This window comes from Diabrotica virgifera, chromosome 1 (assembly GCF_917563875.1).
Source record: "Diabrotica virgifera virgifera chromosome 1, PGI_DIABVI_V3a".
NCBI lineage: Eukaryota > Metazoa > Arthropoda > Insecta > Coleoptera > Chrysomelidae > Diabrotica > Diabrotica virgifera.
Genome location: NC_065443.1, coordinates 62,627,171 through 62,650,211, shown reverse-complemented (window position 1 = coordinate 62,650,211; position 23,041 = coordinate 62,627,171). Strand labels below are relative to the sequence as shown.

The following is a 23,041-nucleotide window of genomic DNA, read 5'->3' as shown; positions in this document are numbered from 1 at the left end:
TAAATATACCTTTTACAAAGGATCCAGTATTTTTTGTGATTTATGTTATACAGTCAGCTACAGAGATTTTACTTTCCTCGTGGATTAAAAAAAACAGGTTTTGAACGGTTTTCTGAAAATAACTCAAAAAGTAAGTACCTATTTTATCAAAAAAATATTCTTAGCAAAAAATAGCTTATAAAAAATCGAAAAATATTTAAATTATAGACATCTTTAGTGATACCTTAATTATAGACAATATTTCTCGTTAGTCAAAAGCAGTAGGAACTAAAGCAATGCCTCTACACAGGTGCTCCGATGAGGCAAAGTTAATGCCGAAATACGTATAAGCCATAGTGGAGGCCCTGTTCTGTATTCAAACCTGAATCATCTTTACTTTCATTGACAATATTTCTATTTAACATATTTATATTTTTACCATGAATCATGGAAATGCTGTTATTGTGGAAGTGAAATAATATAAAACGATTTTTTAGAATGGTCATGGAGAAACCAGTATGGACTGGAAAAATAAGCGCAAATAAAATCCAACCCAACGCCACCGTAAATAGTTTCACTGTTAACTGGCACGTTGATGATGTAGATGGTAGATGTAAGTATTTTTATCATAATTAAGTCATATATTTCATTTTCCTATCCTCTGCTATAGAAACCATTGTATTTTCTTATGCTTGTGTTAGATTTTATACTAAGTACACCAAATTAGGATCTTTTTTTCTTCTATTGCCGACTCTACTAATGAAAGTTGGCTATAGCCATTGTAAATTGCTCTATATCTTCTGCTTTTCCTAAAGCGTCTGTGGGTTTAACCCGGTCCAGTCGCGAATGTTTTTCAGTCAGAATATTTGTCGTTTCGCAGGATCTCCTTTTCCTTCCATTTTACCCTTCATAATCAGCCGCAACAACTCGTACTTATCATTTCTAATTGTGTGCCCAAATATTCTGTCTTTATCCTTTTAATGGTGGTCAAAAGTTATCTGTATCTTTCAATTATGTGCAATACCATTTTGTTCGTAATATGATCGGCATGGTATTTTTAAAATTCTCCTAAAAAGCCATATCTCAAAAGGTTTTTCATTAAGTCGACATTAACAGTCCAAGTTTCGGCACCACAAAGAAGAATGGAGTTGATTTGTAGATTGAGTCTTTGGTAACTTCGAAATGTCCTCATCTTCAAAAACGCTGCTCTTGATTGCTCTTTTCTTGATCGGATTTCGGATTTAGATATTCAGTAATCCAGGCTACTGAGTATTTCATTTTGTCCATTGTTCAATATCTTCGTTTTTTTATCTGGATTCTTGTTATAACTTTACCCCTCTTACTGATAACCATTAATAAATATTAATTTATTAATGAAGTGACATAACATATCACAATTAAAGAACCAACGAAGCTCGCATAACTTATTTAATATTAACTGTCATTTTCAACTTATCATCCCAATTGAACGTTAATACTTATACCATTTGATTTTTATACATTGTTCCTCTTTTAAAGGTTTTCATTAGTGGATTGGGACTCATTGGAGATGCTACAGCTCCAGCCATTCAAACTGCCCTCAACACTGGACTCATCGGAAATATCGGAGAAATATCGGAGATTTCCTTAAAATGAGATTCAACACTGTGTGGTACCCCACTGGCAAAGTCTGGGTTCTCATGGACTGGTGCAAACCAATGGCCAACAACGGAACCATTTTTTTAATCAAATAATTAACTAATATATATTTCTTGTCTAATAGGCCAGGAACCGAAGCTTTTCACGTCGCAATTTTTACAGAATGGATCGATTTACTTGAAAATTTGAGAATAAGTAGTGGATAGTCCAAGGATCAAAATCTATATGATGCCGAAAGGCGCTTTTACCATGGGGGTGGTTGCCACCCCATCTTGGGGGTGGAAATTTTTATTATATTTTGACCACAAAAGTTGATAAAAACATTCATTCTAAGCAAAAAATGTCCTATACATTTTTTGATAAAAGTAATAGTTTTCGATTTATTCGCTATCGAAAGTGTTAGTTTTGTATAGAAAAAAATCAATGTTTTTCGATATACTTACTCATTTACGATTCACTCAAAGTTTGCCGTAGAAAAAATCTTTTTAAACCAACTTCTTGGAAATTAAATAACCTACAATTTTATATTTAAACATTTTTTCGTATCTCTGATGCTAATCTTTCTATTCTGAAGAAGATGGCCTTTTTACCAAACTACAAAAATTCGTTATTCGCTTTAACTTCAGTTTTTTAAAAACTAATCATTCTAAGCCCGTCAAACTTTTAGAATCTATTAATAATACATGTGTGTGTGTGTTTGAGCATTATTGGCTTCGGAGTCAATGTCCATTCGCCATCCTACCTTTTTGGGATTATTTGTATTATTTATGCGGAAGCTCCAAAGGAGTGCTTCCTGCTTTCTACTGATTTGTTCAGGTATGTATCCAATCAAACATTAATAATACATAAATAAATAAGAATAAATAAGGTCAATGACTAAAAACATCGATAACTTACATTATTATGCTTCCAATTGGATTTCCCCTTTTTTTATTTAAAAAAAAATATTAATTTTTTAACCCTAACTTTTTATTTTTTATCTTAGAAAGTTTCGTAAAAAATAATTTTGTAGGTTTTTACAAGATCTATAATCATATTGGTATCAAATCTTTTTAAAATCGTCAGTCGCAAAAAGAGGTGACTTTGAATGGGTTGGTAAAGGTGGTTTTTGCATGTTATTACAAGATTTAATTGTCAATAGCTCACTCAATTTTTGCTAAAGAAAAATTTTTTGCAAACCAGATTCTTGGGAATTAAATAAGCTACAATTTCATATTTAAACATTTTTTCGTATCTCTAATGCTAATCTTGCTATTCTGAAGAAAAAGCCATTTTTTTTTCCAAACTACAAAAATTCGTTGTTCATTTTAACTCCATTTTTTTTTAAAACGAATCATTCTAAGCCGTTCAAACTTCTAGGACCTATTAATAATACATAAATAAAAAGACCAAATAAGGTCAATGACTAATTTTAATTAGGGTGGTGATTAGGGGGTTGCTTGCGATCACTTTTTCGCTGCAAAAAATAGGGACTGACATTCCTTTCATTATAAGTCACTTAATTTTTGAGCTAGATATTTTTTTTACTTCTGGAGATAGATATTTTTAAGTACTTTAAATTAGTTTGAGCAAGTTGTCCTCGAAAAATGTATAGTTTTCCCGTTTTTTGGCTTTGAAACTACAATATTTAGTATTTGACGAAGAAGAGCCAACATATAATACAGTATAACTCGATTACTATTGGTCTTAAAGAAAATTTAAAAAACTGTTTTGTTTATTTTTTCACAAGGTACATTTTTGTTAAGTAAAGTTGTTTTGATAAAACGAAAACTTTTGGAGTTATTAGCAGAAAACTTATTAAAAACATTGATCTTTTCGATATAAAACTAATATTTTCGATAGCGAATAAATCGAAAACTATCAATTTTATCAAAAAAATGTATTGAATGTTTTTTGCTTAGAATGAAGGTTTTTACCAACTTATGTGATTAAAATATAAGAAAAAATTTGCACCCCACGAGATGGGGTGACAACCACCCCCATGGTAAAAGCGCCTTTTGGCATGATATAGATTTTGATCCTTAGACTATCCACTACTTATTCTAAAATTTTCAAGCAAATCGATCCATTCTGTAAAAATTGCGAGGTTTTTTCCTATTTTAAGCTTCATTACTTGGACTATAAATTTGTAAAGAGAGAATATAATAAACTCGAAATAATTATTTAGTTTTAAAAAATTTATTTTTAATTCCTGGCTAAAGGTTCTAAACCAAGGCCAAAAAACAGAACAAAAACAATAATTCCTATTTCACATTGAAAACAAATTCCTATTTCATTTGCACAGGCGCAAAATGTCGCCTGTTAAAAATTTCAATGTGTTTTAAATGTATTTATTTTTTTCGAATCCTGAGAAAACTAATATGTAAATATTTTTGAAAACGTTAAACGCAAAATGAAAGATTACATTATCACTGAGGGCCGAAAGTCCCTGAAAATTTTTAATGTTTATTTTAATAAGTTACAGGGGCAAAAATAAAAAAGAAAATTTAGTGTGATTTTTAATCGCAAATATGTCAATCAAATGAAACTTTTTATTTATTCTAAGGGACTTTCGGCCCTCGGTAATATCGTAGGGGAGATGGGGGTAATTAGAGCCAGTGGGTAATGGGAGCCACCATAATAATATTATTACGGATTGGAATGCCTTAATATAATTGCTGAACGCACTCTACGGTTGATCTTGAGCTGTGATGGCTCATTGGTACTGCGATTATTTAAATCAGTTCGTATTAAACTGTTCACCGGAGGTGAGTGAAATTGCGCAATATTGTCCTAGTGATACGTGGTAACTATTGGCACTGCTAGTACTACTGGTTTTTGTCAGATCCAAATTGTTTTATCACTGTAGATTCGTAAGAGTATGTAGTTTCGTTGCATCAGATCTGATTTTCTGTTAAATTATGTTGTTTTTATTTTAGACATTTTAAATAAAAAATGCACCTTGGGGTACTGAGAGCCACTGTGGCCTCCATTACACCAATGAGGTAAATACAAAGGTTTTACCAATGTGGTAGTAATAATGTTAAGTGTAAAGTGGTATTATATCATAAAACAATGTGGAAATACCAAACAATGAATAAAAAGAGCGAACAAAAAAATGAAAAAGCCCTAAAGGAAAACCATGCAGAGAGCCCTAAAGGATATATGTTTGTAACTTTTGTTTGAACAAGCAGAATTAGAGTTCTTTATCATTTTTGTTTTTGTTTTTATCATTTTTCTTAGATTTAGGTTATTATATGGCCTTTGTTGGTAATTACCTTTACCTTTACTATTAAAATAACTTATGGCTCCCATTACCCACATGATAGGCTAATGGGAGCCACATCCTGTTTTTAAAATTTTTTTAAATAAATTTTATTATAATTAGCATTTTTAAAAAAATGTCACGTATAACAAAACTATACATGTAAAGGTTCCTATATAATTTTTTAAATTTGTTTAAAGGCTAATAGTATGGTTTAAATAAAAATATTTTCTTAGGTGGCTCCCATTCTTCCTCTCTCCCCTAATCTTTCATTCTGCGATTAAATTTTTCAAAAATACGTACATATTAGTTTTCTCAGAATGATTAAGAAAGAAAGAATTATTAAAAACAGGTTAGAATTTTGGATAGAAACTAATATAAAATTGTCCCCAACACAATTTGGGTTTAGAAAATCGCATTCCACAATGGAAAACTTAACACACTTAGTACTAGATGTATATAATTCATTCTCAAACAATAAATCGCTGGTAGCTACATTTAGAGACGTAGAAAATGCCTATGATAATGTTAACTTCACAATCCTATGTCAACAAATGAAGAAAATAGGATTACCAGATAACTTTTGTTGGAAAATATACAAACTATACTGTAACAGAATTCTCTATTTGCAAATTAACAACAAGTTAATAGGCCCTAGAATTTCAAATAATGGTATACCGCAAGAAAGTGTATTAAGCCCATTATTGTACGCTATTTACACGGTAGACTTAGGGAAAGATAAAATAAGTAGTAATGAAGGCGAAATATTACAGTTCGCTGATGATATCTGCATATATGTCGATCAAAAAGATGTGGACAAGGGTTGTAAAAAAATAAATGATATATATAATCGTTTATGTGAGTATTTGTAACAAATAGGGCTATCTATATCGGTAAAGAAAACACAAGTATGTATCTAATAATAAAACACTGAAAACGTTTGTTTTCTATACTTCCACAGAATTTATTATAACTAAGTGACTACAGCTGTTTCGGCAGAATGCCTTTCTCAAGTGATCACTTGATCAAAATAACCGTGTCGTTTCATTTTTAACTTCAAAGATCTCGAAAACTAATGACTTTATCGGTACGAATGAAGAGTATATTATTTTCATAGAAAGTATGGAAGAATCCAAAAATTGAACTAAAATATCAATTCCGCCATTGGCGTAGAATTTGGAAAGGGTCAACCATTCACTTCCCCCGTCGTACGCCTCTGGTAATAGCCAGAAACGTTTGTTTAACATAATTTAGTAGTCTGTACAGTACCTATACTTCTTGCCAAGTATGAAAAGGATACGCCGAATAGTTTTAAAATGCTGAGCAAAAATAATTTTTAAATTTTTAGATAAAACTTTCTCTAAAAAATCCATAACTCAGTAAGGAACCGCATTTTATTTAAATGTTTTAGGTTAAATCTTCGAATTTTGTGCTAAGGTTTCTCCAGTTACTATATGGACAACTATTAATTAAACACCCTGTATACATATTACCAAAGTTACTAAAAGCGTACTACCTACAGAATTACCTGAGCCCGATGCTTCTGAAACCTGAAACCCAAGTCTGCGCCTTCTAACTTGGCGCAAAGGAAGCCAAGCGAAAACTTTAAATTGCGTGGAATGGTAATACACTAGAACACACAGACCAACCTAAATATATCATGTTGGAGTAACTCTGGACCGGTCCATTACATACAGACAACATTGCATAAAAACTATAGGAAAGGTAACTATGAACAGTATACTCAGGGTAGCTAGCAGTAAAGCTAACGGGAAGTAAATGCGGTGCATGTCCTGGCATCTTAAGAACAATGGCACGGGCACTGTGTCTTTCCACTAAATATGCGTGCACTTTTTGGGACAGATCTTCCCACAGCAAACAAGTTGATACTGCGCTAAATGAGACATGCAGGATAGTAATGGGGTGCATGAAACTAACGCCACTCTCAAATCTATATAAAGCAGCGGGTTTTTCAGTACCCTCAATCCGCAGAGACGTTGCAGAGCACATAGAGAAAATTAAACAGATCGCGGACGAGTGGCGTGTCCTATACCTACAAAGATCGAACACCATGAAGGCGACTAAATTCCAAGAAAAGCTTCCTTGGAACAGTGCAGTTCCTAGGCCTCGTTCTTGGACGAGTGGCGTGTCCTATACCTACAAAGATCGAACACCATGAAGGCGACTAAATTCCAAGAAAAGCTTCCTTGGAACAGTGCAGTTCCTAGGCCTCGTTCTTTTAAGGACGGTTTGCTAATATTGACGTCGCGGTTTACCTGAAAAACCCAACCACCGCGGTTCAAGTTAACATAGAAACAAATGCAACCTCTCAACATCGTACATATGCAACCGCCAGTTTACCAGCATTTACCACAATCATCGGAGACGATCAGTTTGGATTCAGAGCCGGCATGGGAACGAGAGAAGCCCTTTTCAATTTACTAGTTCTCGCTCAAAAATGCTACGACCAACAGAGAGATATATTTATATGCTTTATAGACTTCGAAAAAGCATTTGATAGAGTAAGACACGACCTACTATTAGAACGTTTGCAAGAAGTCGGTTTAGATGGAAAAGACATCAACTTACTAAAAAACTTGTACTGGAACCAAAACGCCAGAGTTAGGATCGAAGGTTCCACATCCGCAGAAGTAGAAATTAGGAGGGAAGTTAGACAGGGATGTGTTCTGTCGCCTCTGCTGTTTAATCTTTACTCCGAGTTTCTATTTAAAGAGGCACTGGAGTACTCCAAAGATGGAGTCAAGGTGAATGGCGTAAATATCAACAGCATCAGATACGCCGATGATACGGTGTTGATTGCTGATTCCGACTTGGGCCTACAACGACTCATCTACAAGACCAACTCGACCTGTGAGCAATTTGGTATGAAAATAAATATTAAAAAAACCAAAGTGATGTCAATCCGAAAAAACCAAAACGTACCTCAACCTCGCATAATAAATGGGCACATTTTAGAACAAGTCAATAGATTTAAGTACTTGCGATGTTGGATCGATAGCAGCCTAAATCCTGATCTAGAAAAATCCTTCGAAAAAATCAAAAAGTTGCTTTGTAATTCTCGAATAAAACTCGAAATTCGACTACGTTTATCCAAATGCTACGTCTGGTCGACTCTTCTCTATGCAGTTGAGACATGGACCCTTAAAACATCAACCGTAAATAAGTTGGAGGCCTTTGATATGTGGATCTAACGGAGAATCCTCAAAAGTTCATGGGTATCGCATACCTCAAACGAAAAAGTGCTGCATAGAATAGGCAAGGCAAGAGAACTTTTCAACACAGTGAAAGTTAGAAAAACATCATACATAGGCCTCATACTGAGAAAAAATAAGTACCAATATGCTCAAGGAAAAATCGAAGGAAGGAGAGGACTAGGAAGGAAAAGACTATCGTGGCTCAGAAACATCCGACAATGGACAGGGCTAAATGTTGAACAGCTAATAAGAACAGCTGAAGACAGAGAAGAGTTTGCAATTTTAGTAGCCAACCTCCATTGAGGAGACGGCACTTTAAGAAGAAAAAGTTTACCAGCGTTTAAACTGATAAATCGCGGCGTCGACGTTGGCAAACCGCTCTTATATGGACAAGCCTTTAGCCCGATACTGGGCTATTAATGAGATACTATGCAAAATTCTATAAATGAGATGTCCGGATACCTTAAAGTAAAGTAAGTAGAACGTACGTAGCAATTTTTAGGGCAGATATTTCTTCATCAACATATCAATAATAAAAAACACGAGTCAAAATTGTCTGGACCATTTGAAGTGCCACTTCAGTCCATCACTTTGAATATAATTGGTAATAGGTAATCATGATTATGATTCAGCCTAAAGTTGAGTCCACGGGTCATTACCCGTGCGTCATCATTTAAAGCATACGAAATAAGTCGATCATAAGACTGAAATTGAAATTTACTAAACGAAACAGCAGCTGACAGTAAGTAGCTACTGCTAATATCACGGGATAAAATTTGACCTATCAAATATGTGTTTTATCTCGCCAGATATTAATGACGTACGGGTAAAGACTCGTGGACTCAAGTGTATATGAGGTTTATTATCACAAAGTCAAATCGATAGATTTTTTGGTATAAAAACAAGATCTCTCTAAATTTGTCCAGTTTCATTTTGAAAAAAGCTAAACAACAATGCTTGCCGCTAAAGTTGTCTTACTTTTGGGCCTTGCCCTTTTCGCCTCAGCTGGTAAGTTTTCAATGGTATTTTGAATTAGAAATATTGCGGCTATATACATTTATTTCTAGATTTAACCAAAATTGTATTAAAGTCTTAGTAATAAGTTTTGGACTTTATTGTCTTTTAAATTAATGTTTCCAACATTTTCAATAATATTTTTTTTATTTTTCTTTCCCAATGAGTACCTACTCTACGTACTAACTAGAACTAAGGCCATATATTATATTGAATCATCGATAAAAATCATAATTTTTTGTGGTTTTTACATTGGAGATGGTTACCATTTAAACCATATCGCAAATCATATCAATTTATTTAAATTTTTATTAAGATTGTAAAAACTAATAATTATAAAAATAATAATTTAAGTACTTTGATAGTACTTAAAAGTACGTTTACTAATTTTTTTTCACAAATTACAGCAAAATGATTAGACATCAAAAATAATAGTCTTTAAATACCCGGACGCTATCTTTTTATTACATTTTAGTATTATTTATTATCATTAACGCGAATTAACAACAATTGTTTATATTGACGTGTTGATTTCTACTCCTCAAAATACAAAAAAGTTTATCTGAAGTGAAAATCTAAATATCAAGCATGTTTTCAATAAAAATTGTGGTTAAATTCCATTAAATATCGTACAAAACCTTAATCCTTCGTTCCAATTTATCCTTTCATTTATTGCCATAGAGGCTAACAGTTCAAAATAAGTCCTACATTGAAACTTATAGACTAGGAGCAGGTAGAAGTGAAATTTGCTAATAATTTTGGGCACGATAAGACCCTATAACTTACATATTAGAAAACGTATGAACACTGTGCCGTCACTTTTTAGTGGAGGAGACAGTGGCGCATCAAACTTTCCACTTATGAACGGGATAAATAAATTAAAAGGTACCCTTCCTCACTCTCAGAATTAAATGTTTTCATTTTTTTAAATTCTATGTGATTAAAAATTAAGATTCAGCCTACATTTTAACCCACCACCCCCTCGCCCCTTCCTTCACCATCAAAAACTTCATTTTTCGTTTTTATTTATTTTTTTTTTTTAGTTGGAATGCAATTTAATTTTAATAATTTCAAAAAATTAATTGGCGTAGTTGAGGCTTTTACAAAACATGTCCATTTTTTAGATCCCTAGGTTGAGTGTACATAACCTCAAAAGTATTTATTTTTTTTTTAGAAAAAGCGTATTACTTTTTTTGGAGAAGGCTGGAGGTCCAGTTTTTTTTCCTATTTTGTGTATTTTATTAAACACTATTAGTAGGGGAGCAGAGTATGCTAAATGTGCAGTCACTCGAGCGTTATGGGGACCTATTGGGTTGTGAAGAGTAAGTCCTAAAACCAAAAAAAGTTAAGTAAAGTTTTCCAATTTAGTGGGCGCTTGCCATTTTTTAATTTAGTTTTCCATTTACAACAATGGTTTTTTCCGATTGTAACGCCATCTATCTATAATTCGAAAAATTGTTTAGAATAAAAGTTACTTATTTTTACGTAAGGAATCCAAATCGGCAATAAAAAATGGGGGCTCCTATTTAAGATTTTAAAGTAACCCCTTCCCTTACCTCCGTGGGGGGTCGAGTTTGGTGCCGTTCGATAGATTTTTCAAAAATATTGAATAAGTGTATTTTACAGTTCTCTATCTGATTTTCATTTCGCGAAATATCGCGGTATTCGTAATTAAAATATTTCTTTCCGTGGGAAGTCGTGTTTGGTATCATTCGATAGATTTTTAAAAAATATTGAGCACATATTTTTTAGTTTTTCGATCTGTCATTCAGTTCGCGAAATATTCGCTTTTTTCTTGTGAAACTTTGGGACTCACCCATTTCCTTACGCCCGGCTCAAATCGTCAGAATTTTGAAATATACACTGTTTTGCAATTTTGTATGTACCTAGCTTACTTTATCTTAATCTGACAATTTCGAGTTTTTTAACGATAGATTTTTTTTTTCGGGTACCCCTTAACGAACCCCCCTGTGTTAAGAGCCAAATGGTAGAGGTACATCTACAGGGTACAAGATTTCTCCCTATGTAATAATCTGACGCGCTCGAGTAACTGCAAAAATCCCCGCTTGGGCTCCCCTACCATATGTTTTTATTTTTTTTTTCAAAATTTTCCGTAAGGTTCGCCACCTTCAAAAATCTAAACTGTTTTTAGTACCTAGATCAAATCAATTTTTTTTTAGATATATGTAAGTTGAAGTAATTGAGTCCTTTAAAAAATTTAAAAACGGGAGAAACGTGTTCGAACCCCCAAAAATTTCATAAAAAAAACAGTTTTTTGGATTTTTGAAGATGGCGAACCTTACGGAAAACTCTGAAAAAAAATTAAAAACATAGTGTTTGATAAAACACACAAAACTTAAAAAAATTAGACCTCCAAAAAAAGCTATACGCTTTTTTCCAAAAATATTTTTTTTTATTTTTTGATGTTATGTACGCTCTACCTATGGATCTATAAAAAATAGACATGTTTCACATAGAACTTAAAAAAATTAAAAAAAAATAATTCTGGGAGTGAGGACTGAGAATTCTTTTAATTTATTTATCCCGTCCATAAGTGGAAAGTTTGACGCATGTCCCACTAAAAAGTGACGGCACAGTGTTCATACGTTTTTTTTTTGGTTCTACTATTTAAGGTATAGGGTCTTATCGTGCCTAAATTGATTAGCAAATTGCACCTATAGCGGGTCTAAGTGCCGGTTGTTCGAACGCTAATCAAAAATGATCTTTATCAAATATTTAATTACTGTCACCAACTGTCAATGTCAACTTTGTTTGGGTTGCTGAAAACATAATTATGGATTACAATTATGAAATTAATTAATCAATTATGTTAGTAATTGTTATGTTAATTGATTAACTAATCTCATAATTATAATCAATTATGTTTTCAGCAACCCAATCAAAGTTGATATGGACAGTTGGTGACAGTAATTAAATATTTGATAGTGATCATTGTTGATTAGCGTTCAAACAACCGGCCCTCTATTGCAAAGTTGTAATAAAATAAATTAAATTGTAGGTCAAGATCTTGACAAGGGCATGGAAATTGTGAAATGCGCCCAGCGAGTAATGAGCGTAGGAGTACCTGAATTAGGAGTTCCACCACATGCTCCCTTCGTCGCTATTAGAAACGTATCATGGACTGGATCAATCGGTGTTGCAAGGTAAGAGAAATTTTTAAGATTGACTGATTAGCCCAGTAAATGAACTGGAGAAAGGGGCGATACCGTGTAATTTTCATAGTCCATTGAAATGTTAAGGAATTGAAATGATTGGAGAAGCTTATTGAAGGAGGCCAAGGCTCGATTTGGGCTGTAGTGCCATTGGATGGATGGATGGATTGAAATGTTACATTTAAGGTTGCATTTCTTACAGGAGTCAATTTTATTTTTTTTTTAATGTGTAGGGGGGTTCAGTAGAAGCTTAAGTTTAAGTTTTTGGAGTCGCCGCCCTTGTCCCCCGGCCACAATATAGAAAAAAGGGCGGCAAAGGACTTTCACGCTGTATCTCCTAAACTAGCAACCATGCAGAAAATTAAATTACAAATAAAATGTAGCAAATTAAATTTTATACAATTTTGTATCCATAACTTTTTATCGTCAAGTGACCAACAAAAAAGTTATAAACAAAAATAAGAGAAAATTTTGTAAGAAGTTTCCTTTTGGAGGTTATAACTTCTTTTTCGCTCATTTTAGAATAAAATAACATCAAAGCGATTTTATACAGTATTTGTCAACGAACAATTCCCACTATAAAGTTGTTTAATTTTATTTATTTATCTATATTTTACAACGCTCCAAACTTGACCAGATTCCCGAATTATCATAGGAATACAATAAAAACAAAACCTTGGGCTTACTCTTCTTACATATATATTCATTTATTATGATTTTAATATTCCTATGCTATTATTAAGCTTTTTTTGACCCTTTTCCCGGCCACCTATCACCTATGAGGTAGAGTCTGGAAGAGCGTTTTTTGTGTGGTATCCCCTTCTTCTTCTTAAGGTGCCTATCCGTTCCGGATGTTGGCGACCAGCATGGCTATCCTAACTTTGCTTGCTGCTATTCTGAATAGTCCGGTTGTCGATGTATTAAACCACTTTCTCAGGTTTTGAAGCCAAGATATTCTTCTTCTCCCTGGTCCTCTCTTTCCAAATACCTTGCCTTGAAGAATGAGTTGCAACAAGCCATATCTCTGTTCATTCCTCATAACATGGCCAAGATATTCTAGTTTGCGCTCTTTGATTATGTTAATAATCTCGCATTCCTTGCCTATTCTACGTAGAACCTCAATATTAGTCACACGATCCACCCACGAAATTCTCAAAATGCGCCTGTAACACCACATCTCAAATGCCTCGAGTTTTCTCAAAGAAGCCTCGGAAAGTGTCCAGGCCTCTACTCCGTATAATAACGTAGAAAATACATAGCATCTGATGATAGAGATTTTGGTAGCAAGAGGTAAATCGTGGCTTCTGAAAAGAGACTTCATCATTATGAACGCTGATCTCGCTTTTCCTATGCGTTGTTTTATTTCACTTGAGTGGTCCCACTGGCTGTTTATGTTGGTACCAAGGTATGCGTAGCTGTCGACCCTGTCAATTAGTTGTTGGTTAACCAAAAGCTGTGTATTTAATATTTCGCGCTTACTGACTACCATATACTTTGTTTTTTTCGTATTGAGATCAAGTCCGTATTCTCTACTTATATCTGATATGCGCGACATTATTCTTTGCAAACCATCTAGACTGTCTGCAAAAACTACAGCGTCGTCGGCATATCTAATGTTGTTCAGACGCACTCCGTTGACTAATACGCCTTCCTGTAGTTCTCCCAGCGCTTGCTCGAAGATACATTCAGAGTATATATTAAACAGCACCGGGGACAGGATGCATCCTTGCCTCACTCCTCTATCTATGGAGACTGCCTCTGTTAATTGGTCTTCCACTTTAATATTGGCAGTTTGGTTGTAATACAAATTATATATGATTCTCAAGTCTCTATCATCTACTCCCGCTTCTTTCAAGATGTTTATGAGTTTATCATGTTTTACTCTATCAAACGCCTTTTTGTAGTCGATAAAACAAATATACACTTCACAGTCAACATCCCTGCATCTTTGCATAAGCACTTGGACAGCGAATAGAGCCTCTCGGGTGCCTAAGGCATCGCGGAATCCAAACTGCGTCCATGATATCTGTTGTTCGCATTTTTTATATATTCTGCCATGTATCACCTTCAGAAACGTTTTGAGTAAGTGGCTCATTAGGCTAATTGTTCTGTAGTCTTCACATGTTTTGGCATTTACTTTTTTGGGTACAGTTACGAAGGTCGACTTTAACCAGCTTTGGGGTATTTTTCCAGTTACGTATATTTTGTTGAATACGGTTGTTATCCATTTTATTCCTTGTTCATCCATAAGTTTTAGGAATTCTACATAAAACTGGTCAGGCCCTACAGCTTTACCATCTTTAGTTGTTTTAATAGCTGACGTGACTTCTTCAATGGTAATCGGGGGTCCTGTTTGGCATTCAATGTCTTCAATGGTATTCTGCCTTTCATCTGCAAAAGTTACTTCCACATATTTCTTCCACGTGTCTAGTTTTTCTTCCACACTTAACAGTGGTTTGCCTTGGTTATCTGCCAAACACCCAACTCTTCTAGGTTTGTATAAGCCTGCAGCTTCTTTAACTTTTTTGTGCATATTGAATGAATCGTGTTTATGTTGCAATTGCTGGATTTCCGCACACTGTTCTCTTAGTCGTGTATCCTTAGCTATTCTAATTGCTTTTTTGATATCTTTATCTATTCTTTTGTATAATGACATGTCCTGATCTTTGGACTTTCGCCTCTCTTCCATCATATCTAAAATCTCGTTTGTCATCCACGATTTCTTCTTTATTTTTGGTGGTTTGAGGAATTTCTCACGTATGTCTTGTGAAACTGTATGCAACTTTTCTATCTCCTGGTCCATTACATCCGATTGAATAACGGTATTCAAGTTGTTCTGTATATACCGTTTTACACTCTGTTCTGTGTTTTGGTCTTTTAATAGCCTTATGTCGAATTTTGGATTGACACTACGTCTAACCTTCTTTAGCCTGAGCTTAATTTTGCCAATCAGTGGGTTATGGTCTGACTTGATATCAGCTCCTGGGTATGTCTTGACTGATGTTATGCTGTTACGGAATCTTTTATTAATCATGATGTAATCTATTTGATTTCTCACTATGCGGCCTGGAGTGTCTTGAGGTGGTATCCCCAATAGACCTAATCCACGGAAAATTTCTAGACAAAATAATGCTATTTATTATTATACGTTGAAAAATATCTATCATAGTTATTATCTTTTCATTTTTTCGATGGTCCAGGCTGCGAGTCAAGATCTGAATCAGTATCCGAGGTGAATTTTTGTGGTATAATGAGAGTTAGAGTTGGCGTTTGTGTTGGTAATTCATCTACCAATTCATTTTCTTCAATAATTAATGTTAATATGTCCACGATGTTGCTGCAACTTTCACCACCACAATAGAGGCACTTTGCTGAACATTTCAGGTCTGCTTTTCGGCAACCACATGCCCTTCCAGTTTCCATTGCATTTGCTAAAGATGAATTTTATAAGCTCAGGGGTACTGAAGGCTTGGAAGTTTGAATAGGTATCCAAAATTTTCCATGCTATTTCTAGCCCCAATTTTCTGAATCACAATGTTTACCGAGCCATGACTAAATCTGGTGATACACTGGGAATCTGTGGAAATGGGCTACATCTTGTGTTGGAGGAAGTGAGAAGAGATTAAATGCATTTTTGTCACTGTTTTAGCGAATCGCTCGTAACTCAGGGTTTCCAGAGAATCGTCTTTGTACAAGTATGAGTGTACAATTTTTAGTTATCTCGTTAATGTCACAAAAATTCTTTAATAAAGAATAATGTCTGAAGGGAGGGATCTAATTCGCTAATGCTATACTGATATCTTCTGAAGGGTCTGATGATGGTTTAAATGTTAAACATCGAAACCGGTCGCCCAAATTTTACATCTACATTTTAAATAAATAAAATCTAACAAGACTGTGAGTAGTAGACTTATTACCCACCCTACATAAATAATAGAATCGTCTTTATTTCCGCCATATAAAGAGACGAAAAACGTTCGCCGACAACCGTGAGTAAAGATGGCTCGACTTTCCCACTGACAAATAATTTTCCCTAGAGGTTTCTTACAAATAAAATAACCACCACTCATGATGCGCTCTTACAAAAAACACACAATGCTTATCTAATCACAAAAATATAAATTTTACCCACAAGATTCTCAATAGTATTACCTATAAAACTCAAAATACTTTTCACAATTTTTAATACGACGGCACGTGGTCAAATAGGTGGTACAACTGTAAAGCGCTGGTTTCCTCGAAAGCGGTGCCGACAACCTCCGATCGTAACACTGCGATGAATGACATTATAATAAACTGTAACACGCAAAATAATAGCGTTGGTTTCCAAGGATGCGTTGGAAGCCACCGCTTGCTGAGGTTGCAAATTCCATTGCCCCAGTGAAGAACCTTGAATTTTTCACCGTAATCTGACGTAATTCATCGCAGTGCTACGATCGCTGTTTATCGGTGCCGCTTTCGAGAAAACCCAGGCTTAAGAATAAGTTAGTAGAGAGGGACCGACTGCTGTGCCACCTAGGATAATAAAAGTAATAGCAGTCAGGTATTCAGTCCGGTACGGAAGAAAAATAACGCAACTGCAAATTTTGTCAATTCCTGTTTATTGCGCAATTGTCCTAACTAAACTTTGGAAAGACAGATCTATCTCTCAAAATATCAAGATGAGACTGGTGAATGCCCTTGTATTCTCAATATTTCTATACGGAGCAGAGACTTGGACTCCGCGCATGCGAGAGCCAAAAACTTAATGCCTTTGAGATGTGGTTCTGGAGAAGAATGCTGCGCATACCTTGGACAGCTTATAGGACAAACGTTTCCATTCTAAACCAACTCAATATTATAAAAAGGCTGTCCACAATATGTCTGCAACGAATTCTGCAATTGTTTGGTCACGTGGTTCGCAGAGGTGACGACAGTTTGGAGAGATTAATTGTTTCTGGAAACGTTCCGGGGAAAAGATTAAGAGGACGATCACCAACTAGATGGTCTGACCAAATAAAGCATTCAGCTGGAAACTCATTCTGCGAAGCTCTTAGAGTAGTTGAAGATAGAGGCCAATGGAGAAACATTGTTAGGAATATTGGAAGAAATCACGATCCTCAGTAATGGGGAAACGACAAGAGAGAGCGCAATTAACTTCTAAAATACTATGTAAAGGTGATACAAAAAGACCGAACGGTAAAAATGTGCTGAGCCACTATAGGGTAGTTGCGTCGTTACTGAAATACGCGCTATGTTAGATCTTGTTTCAGATGCATAATGACGCAACTGTAGATAGTGTTGAAAATGGGGCGATTAAATTAAGATAATGAAATTCGAACCAATATCGATGAAAATAAAAGCCATTCGTTGTCAAAAAACAAACGCCATACCGATGCTCCTGGACGATTACTCTTCATTTAATCCCTATTTTAAATATCTAGAAATCGCTTTTTGCTCTTCTGAAGAATTTTGCATTTTGCGGTTGCCTCATTTTTCTTCTGGACCGGCGAATTTGTCCTCAAACAACTTCTTGGGCATTTTCTATATATCTATGCTTATGGTTTATAGTGGGGAGAAAGGTCAAAAATAGATTAATAATAGCATAGGAATGTTAAAATCATAATAAATTGTATGAATAAAAAAATAGGATAGAAAAGTAAGCCTAACGTTTTGTTTTTATTGTATCCCTATGAGCATTCGAGAATCTGGAGCGCTATAAAACCTAGATAAATAGATAGAATTATGCCCGGTTGCACCAACAGATCTTAGGCTTAAGTCGAGAATATCATAAGAATTAATATAATATAATTATAATATATTACAATAAGAATGCCATAATATAATTATAATATATTACAATAAGAATGCCATAATATAATAATAGATATAATTGATAATAAGTTAAGAATCTAAAATTATGGTGCAACGTAAGTGATACTCAAGGAGGTCCTATCTATAAGTAGAGCTTAGCTAAGCTGGAGCTTAAGATCTGTTGGTACAACCAGGCATAAAACACCTTTATAGTAAAAATTGTTCGTTGAAACACCTTCTATAAAATTGCTATAATGTTATTTTATTGTAAAATGAACTGAAAAAAAGTTATAACATCCAAAAAGAAACTTGTTAAAAGAATTTTTCTTATTTTTCTTTATATCCTTTTTTTTTGGTGACTTGACGATAAAAAGTAATAGAAACAAAATTGTAGAAAATTTAATTTGCTACATTTTACGTTTTATTAGATTTTCGGTAGGGTTGGTAGTTTACGAGATATAGAGGGAAACCCCTTTGCACCCGTTTTCCAAGATGGCGGCCGAAGAACAAGGGTGGCGACCCCAAAAACTTGAACTTAAGCTTATACTGATCCCCCTACACATTAAAAAAATAAAATTGACTCCTCTAACAAATGCAAGGTATGGCCTAAAATGTAACCTTTCAATAGACTATCAATAAAAGTTTGAATTTATTGACTAATTCTAAGCAACTTTCGTTCTATAGAATTTTTTAATTATGTCATTACTTGTCGAGTTATTTTCGATTGAAAATGTTTATTTTTCGACAAAAAAAACCCACGTTTTCAAGCGGTTTTACACAAGTAAATCAAAAAGAAAGTATTTGATCGAAAAAAATACAAGCAAAAATGTATCATATAAAAAAAAGAAAAATATTTTGTATTCGTGAAGTCTATAGACCCAGCAAAAGCAAAATTGCAGCTCATGAAAAATACGTTCTTATCCGTCAAATTTCAAATCGAATATTTCAACGTAATATAAAAAAATAACCAAATAACCATTAAAACTTTTTTAAAGTGTTGGTATACACAGTGATGAGCGCGCTAATAACCGGCACAATATCGCAAAAGATGAAAAACATAATACATTGCAAAACAAAAGAGATGAAACTAGTGGAGGAGGAAATTATCGTTATAAGTGTACAACTTAGTATTAGATTACATAGTTTCCCACTTTTAGACGTATCAAAAGAGTATGGAAACTGTCACTGTGACAGTAGAATTTTATAAATTATTCCTGTCACAGACGTCTAAAATTGGGAAACTATGTTATGTAATGTTAATTTATACGTTTATGATGATAATTCTCACCTCCACTAGTTTCATCTGTTTTTGTTTCGCAATGTATTATGTTTTTCATCTTTTGCGTTATTTTGCCGATTATTAGCACGTTCATCACTGTATAAAAATCCATTATTTTTATATTTTTTTTAGTTTCTAGCATCAAAACTAAGCCAGTTACGCTCAAAATAAATATGACCCCTTTTTTTGTAAAAAAAAAAATAATGAAAATTTACCCCTATTTAGCACCCCAAGTGAAATTAATCATTACCACTTTACAAACCATTTACTTAAGTTATGTATTTTTTTAAATGATCTGTAAGTTTCAATAGTTTAAAGGGATTATTTTTGAAATGGTTGTAGTTGACAGGGCCTGAACGAGTCACTAATCACGAGTGTATGCAAAATATGAACAGCCAATTTTTGTCTTACAGAAAAACAAAATAAAACTAGCATGTTTATAAAAGCAAAACCTACATTTTTTTAATGCTTGAGATTTTTCGTATCACTAATATTTTTAAGTTATTTTGAAAAAAGGGATTCCAATATTTTAGAAAAAAAAATGTTACTAAAAAACAATTTCTTTTTCTAAAATAAACACTTTGAACTGGTCAAACTTACAGATCCTATAAATAATACACATACAGTTGAGTCCCTGAATCTTTACCCGTGCGTCATCATTTAAGCATACGAAATAAGTCGATGATAAGTCGGAAATTGAAAGTTACTAAACGCAACAGCAAGTGACAGTAAGTGACTTGCTGTTGCCTTTAGTAAATTTCAATTTCCGACTTATGATCGACTTATTTCGTATGCTTTAAATGATGAACGCATGGTTAAAGATTCAAGGACTCAACTGTATATAGTACTCTTCAGATCAAAATATCCACCTTAAATAACTTCTAAACTACGGATTTTTAGAAAAAATGCAAAAACACGTCAAATAATACTTGAAGGGGGAGACATTATGCTATATTTAATCTTACCGGGAAAGGCACCATCTCACCCCCAGTATCATCCCTTATTTTTTTTTTAATTTCTACCATCTTTTTTTATTTTATATTTGGATTCTCCTCTTCGTACTCATTTCAAAAATGTATAACAATTGATGCTTAAAATGATTAGTTTATGAGAAAAATAAATACAAAAGCAAGAAAACTGGGATTGAAAAAAATTATTTTTTTATCAATTTTATTACATACAAACATTTAGAATGATCATTTTAGCGGACTTCCGGATGAGCGATATGGAATTTTCGTAAAATAAACATACGACAGTGCATCTATGCAAATAAATGTATCTGAAGGCCTAACAATAAGCAAAATAAAAACGGAGGGAGGAGTTAGACAGGGAGATCTCTCCAAAATTATTTACTTTTGCATTAGAAGGTGTGTTCCAGAAGTTAAATTGGGAACAACGTTGAATTAAAATTTAGCAGGTTTTTAAGTAATTTTAGATGTGCCGGTTACATAGTACTCTTAAGCAACAATACACTACATGCTAAGAGAACTAACTTAAATAAGAATCTGAGATAATCGGTTTAAAAATGAAGAAGTAAAACAAAAGTAATGACAAATCAAAATATCACAATCGACTTACATGGAAGTGAGATCCAAAGTGTCGAATAGTATGTATGTCTGGGTCACACGATCAAACTAGGAAATCAGAATCAAACGGCAGAGATAATAGAAGGATCCAAATGATTTGGGCAGCAGTAAGAAGACTCAGTGATATGTTTAAAAACAAAAAGATAGGTACCAATAAATCTAACGAAAAGGGTATTTAACAGTTGTATTCTACCAGTTATGACCTATGGAATGGAGACCGTGACACTTACAGAGGTACCAGCCAATAGATTGAGAACGATACAGAGGGTGATCAAACGAGCTATGTTAGATTCGGAGCAGATACGAAATGAAGCAAGACGTGTGAAGCAAGACGAAGGTGAAGATCTAATTGGAAAAATAGCGTGAATAAAGTGGAAATGGGTAGGACACGTGGCACGTCAAAACATCGAAATATGGACAACAAACACTGTATATTGGAGACCATGCGAGCACAGTCGTAGTAGAGAAAGACTACAAAAACGATGGCTAGATGACATCAAAGCAAAAATGGGGGGAAACTGGCACCAAGTTGCACAAAACAGAGAAGAATAGAGAACTCATGGTGAGGCCTTTATCCTGGAGGGAAAGATGCAAACAGGCTGAAGAAGAAGAAAAAGAAGAGAATGATACAGGTGACCTACTCAGAAATTTATTAAATTTTAATTCAGAAGATGGTTTTTTGAATTATTCACACAGGCTTTCTGTAAGATGGCCTTTAAATTGTTAAAAGGGTTTTCTTTTGTTTATTCCTGCGGCTGTTTAAATTTTGTACTAATATATTCTAGGTATTCATTTGATTCAAATCTTGTAATTTTTGTAGGCTTTGAAATTTGTATTGTAAACTTTTAAATTATATTTTATTGAAATTTTTAGCACTCATATCGAACTTAATACCAATAAATGGTATGGCCTTGCCGACTGGGATATCTCAGCTAAGCAAATCAATGATGACTCTGATTACGAGGCTGTCTTTGACTACACCACATACTGGCCCAGTTTTAGAATCGTCGGCAACTACGAAGCAACCGTTAAAGAGCTTTTCCTTACACAGCACTACAAAGGAACCTACAAGTAAGTATATACAGCATGTTTTGTTTTAAATTAGATATACAGCCTATAAATGGCAACACAGCGCACCGTCGAGTACCAAATGGTACCCATTTCTAACGCTAATGCACATGATTCTCACCGCTTCTATAACTCGTCGCTCCGTGCTCCGCCGCGCCGTTATCCGGTAAACAACGATAGTGGACTAAGCAATGTTGCCGATTTTAGCGCTTCCTTCAAAGGGCCTACATCTAATCGAAAACGTATTGTATTATATTTGTGAATATTTAGTCAATACTTGTAATACAAACGAACTAATAGAGCAGCTGATGCCCTAGCACTAAATAAAAGAAAATAACAGTTGAGGATAGAGCAATTATTATGGATAAACTATCTACAATATTAAAATATACTTATACACTCACGGACAAAAATATTGCCTGTTTTGAAATTAACGTGTGAAACAAAACTTTTTGTGCTGCTCCCAGTGTCATAGGAATAGGATTTCCTTTCCGAGTGTGATGTTTTGAAGTTACATATAAATGGTATAATCGGATTTAAACTTGATATGGACCATATGGTAGCCAATATCATTTTAAGATTGAATCTCATCAAGGAATATAATATTCACTATTCTACCGAGATGAAGACCTGTGTCATGGTCCATTAACACGAATTTGTTATCCAATATGTCTGGCAAATGGCGACACATGATCTTCTAAAATGTTTTTAATGTACATATCAGCTATTATTCACCCAATCACCTCCACAAGTTCGGTATCTTCTTTCCAAGAAATACCACTCCATAGCACTATGCCACGACCACCAAAATTAACACTCTGTATGAGGTTACATCTGTCATAGCGTTCATCATATGGATGCAAGATTTACAAAACCTCGTCTACAGAAGAGTTGGCGAACATGTATGTCAGTTGTAACCTCATACAGAGCACTAGTTTTGGTGGTGGTGGCGTAGTGTTACGGAGCAGTATTGCTTTGAAAGGACATACCGAGCACGTGGAGGTGGTTAGGCGAATACCAACTTGTACATTGAAAACATTTAAGAAGATCAT

General features: G+C 34.2%; 2 protein-coding genes across 8 annotated transcripts in view; one reads left to right on the top strand and one right to left on the bottom strand.

Moving 5' to 3' along the window:
* The window catches only part of LOC114329273 (homeobox protein DBX1-B), a 306,498-nt gene that overhangs the window by 141,041 nt on the left and 142,416 nt on the right, over window positions 1–23,041 (bottom strand). The window lies entirely within an intron of this gene.
* The window catches only part of LOC114329271 (uncharacterized), a 57,202-nt gene that overhangs the window by 27,029 nt on the left and 7,132 nt on the right, over window positions 1–23,041 (top strand). The window contains exons 1-3 of one of the 5 annotated variants that reach the window (XM_050656820.1): window positions 8,925–9,084; window positions 12,110–12,254; window positions 21,795–21,992. The exons of 2 other annotated variants lie outside the window; for them this stretch is intronic. In XM_050656820.1, the coding sequence (XP_050512777.1) occupies window positions 9,030–9,084; window positions 12,110–12,254; window positions 21,795–21,992 (398 nt within the window). In that variant the 5' untranslated portion in view covers window positions 8,925–9,029. Of the gene's footprint in view, window positions 1–8,924; window positions 9,085–12,109; window positions 12,255–21,794; window positions 21,993–23,041 lie in introns of those variants that run through there. 2 more of the 5 variants (XM_050656822.1, XM_050656816.1) reach the window with 2 other exon arrangements.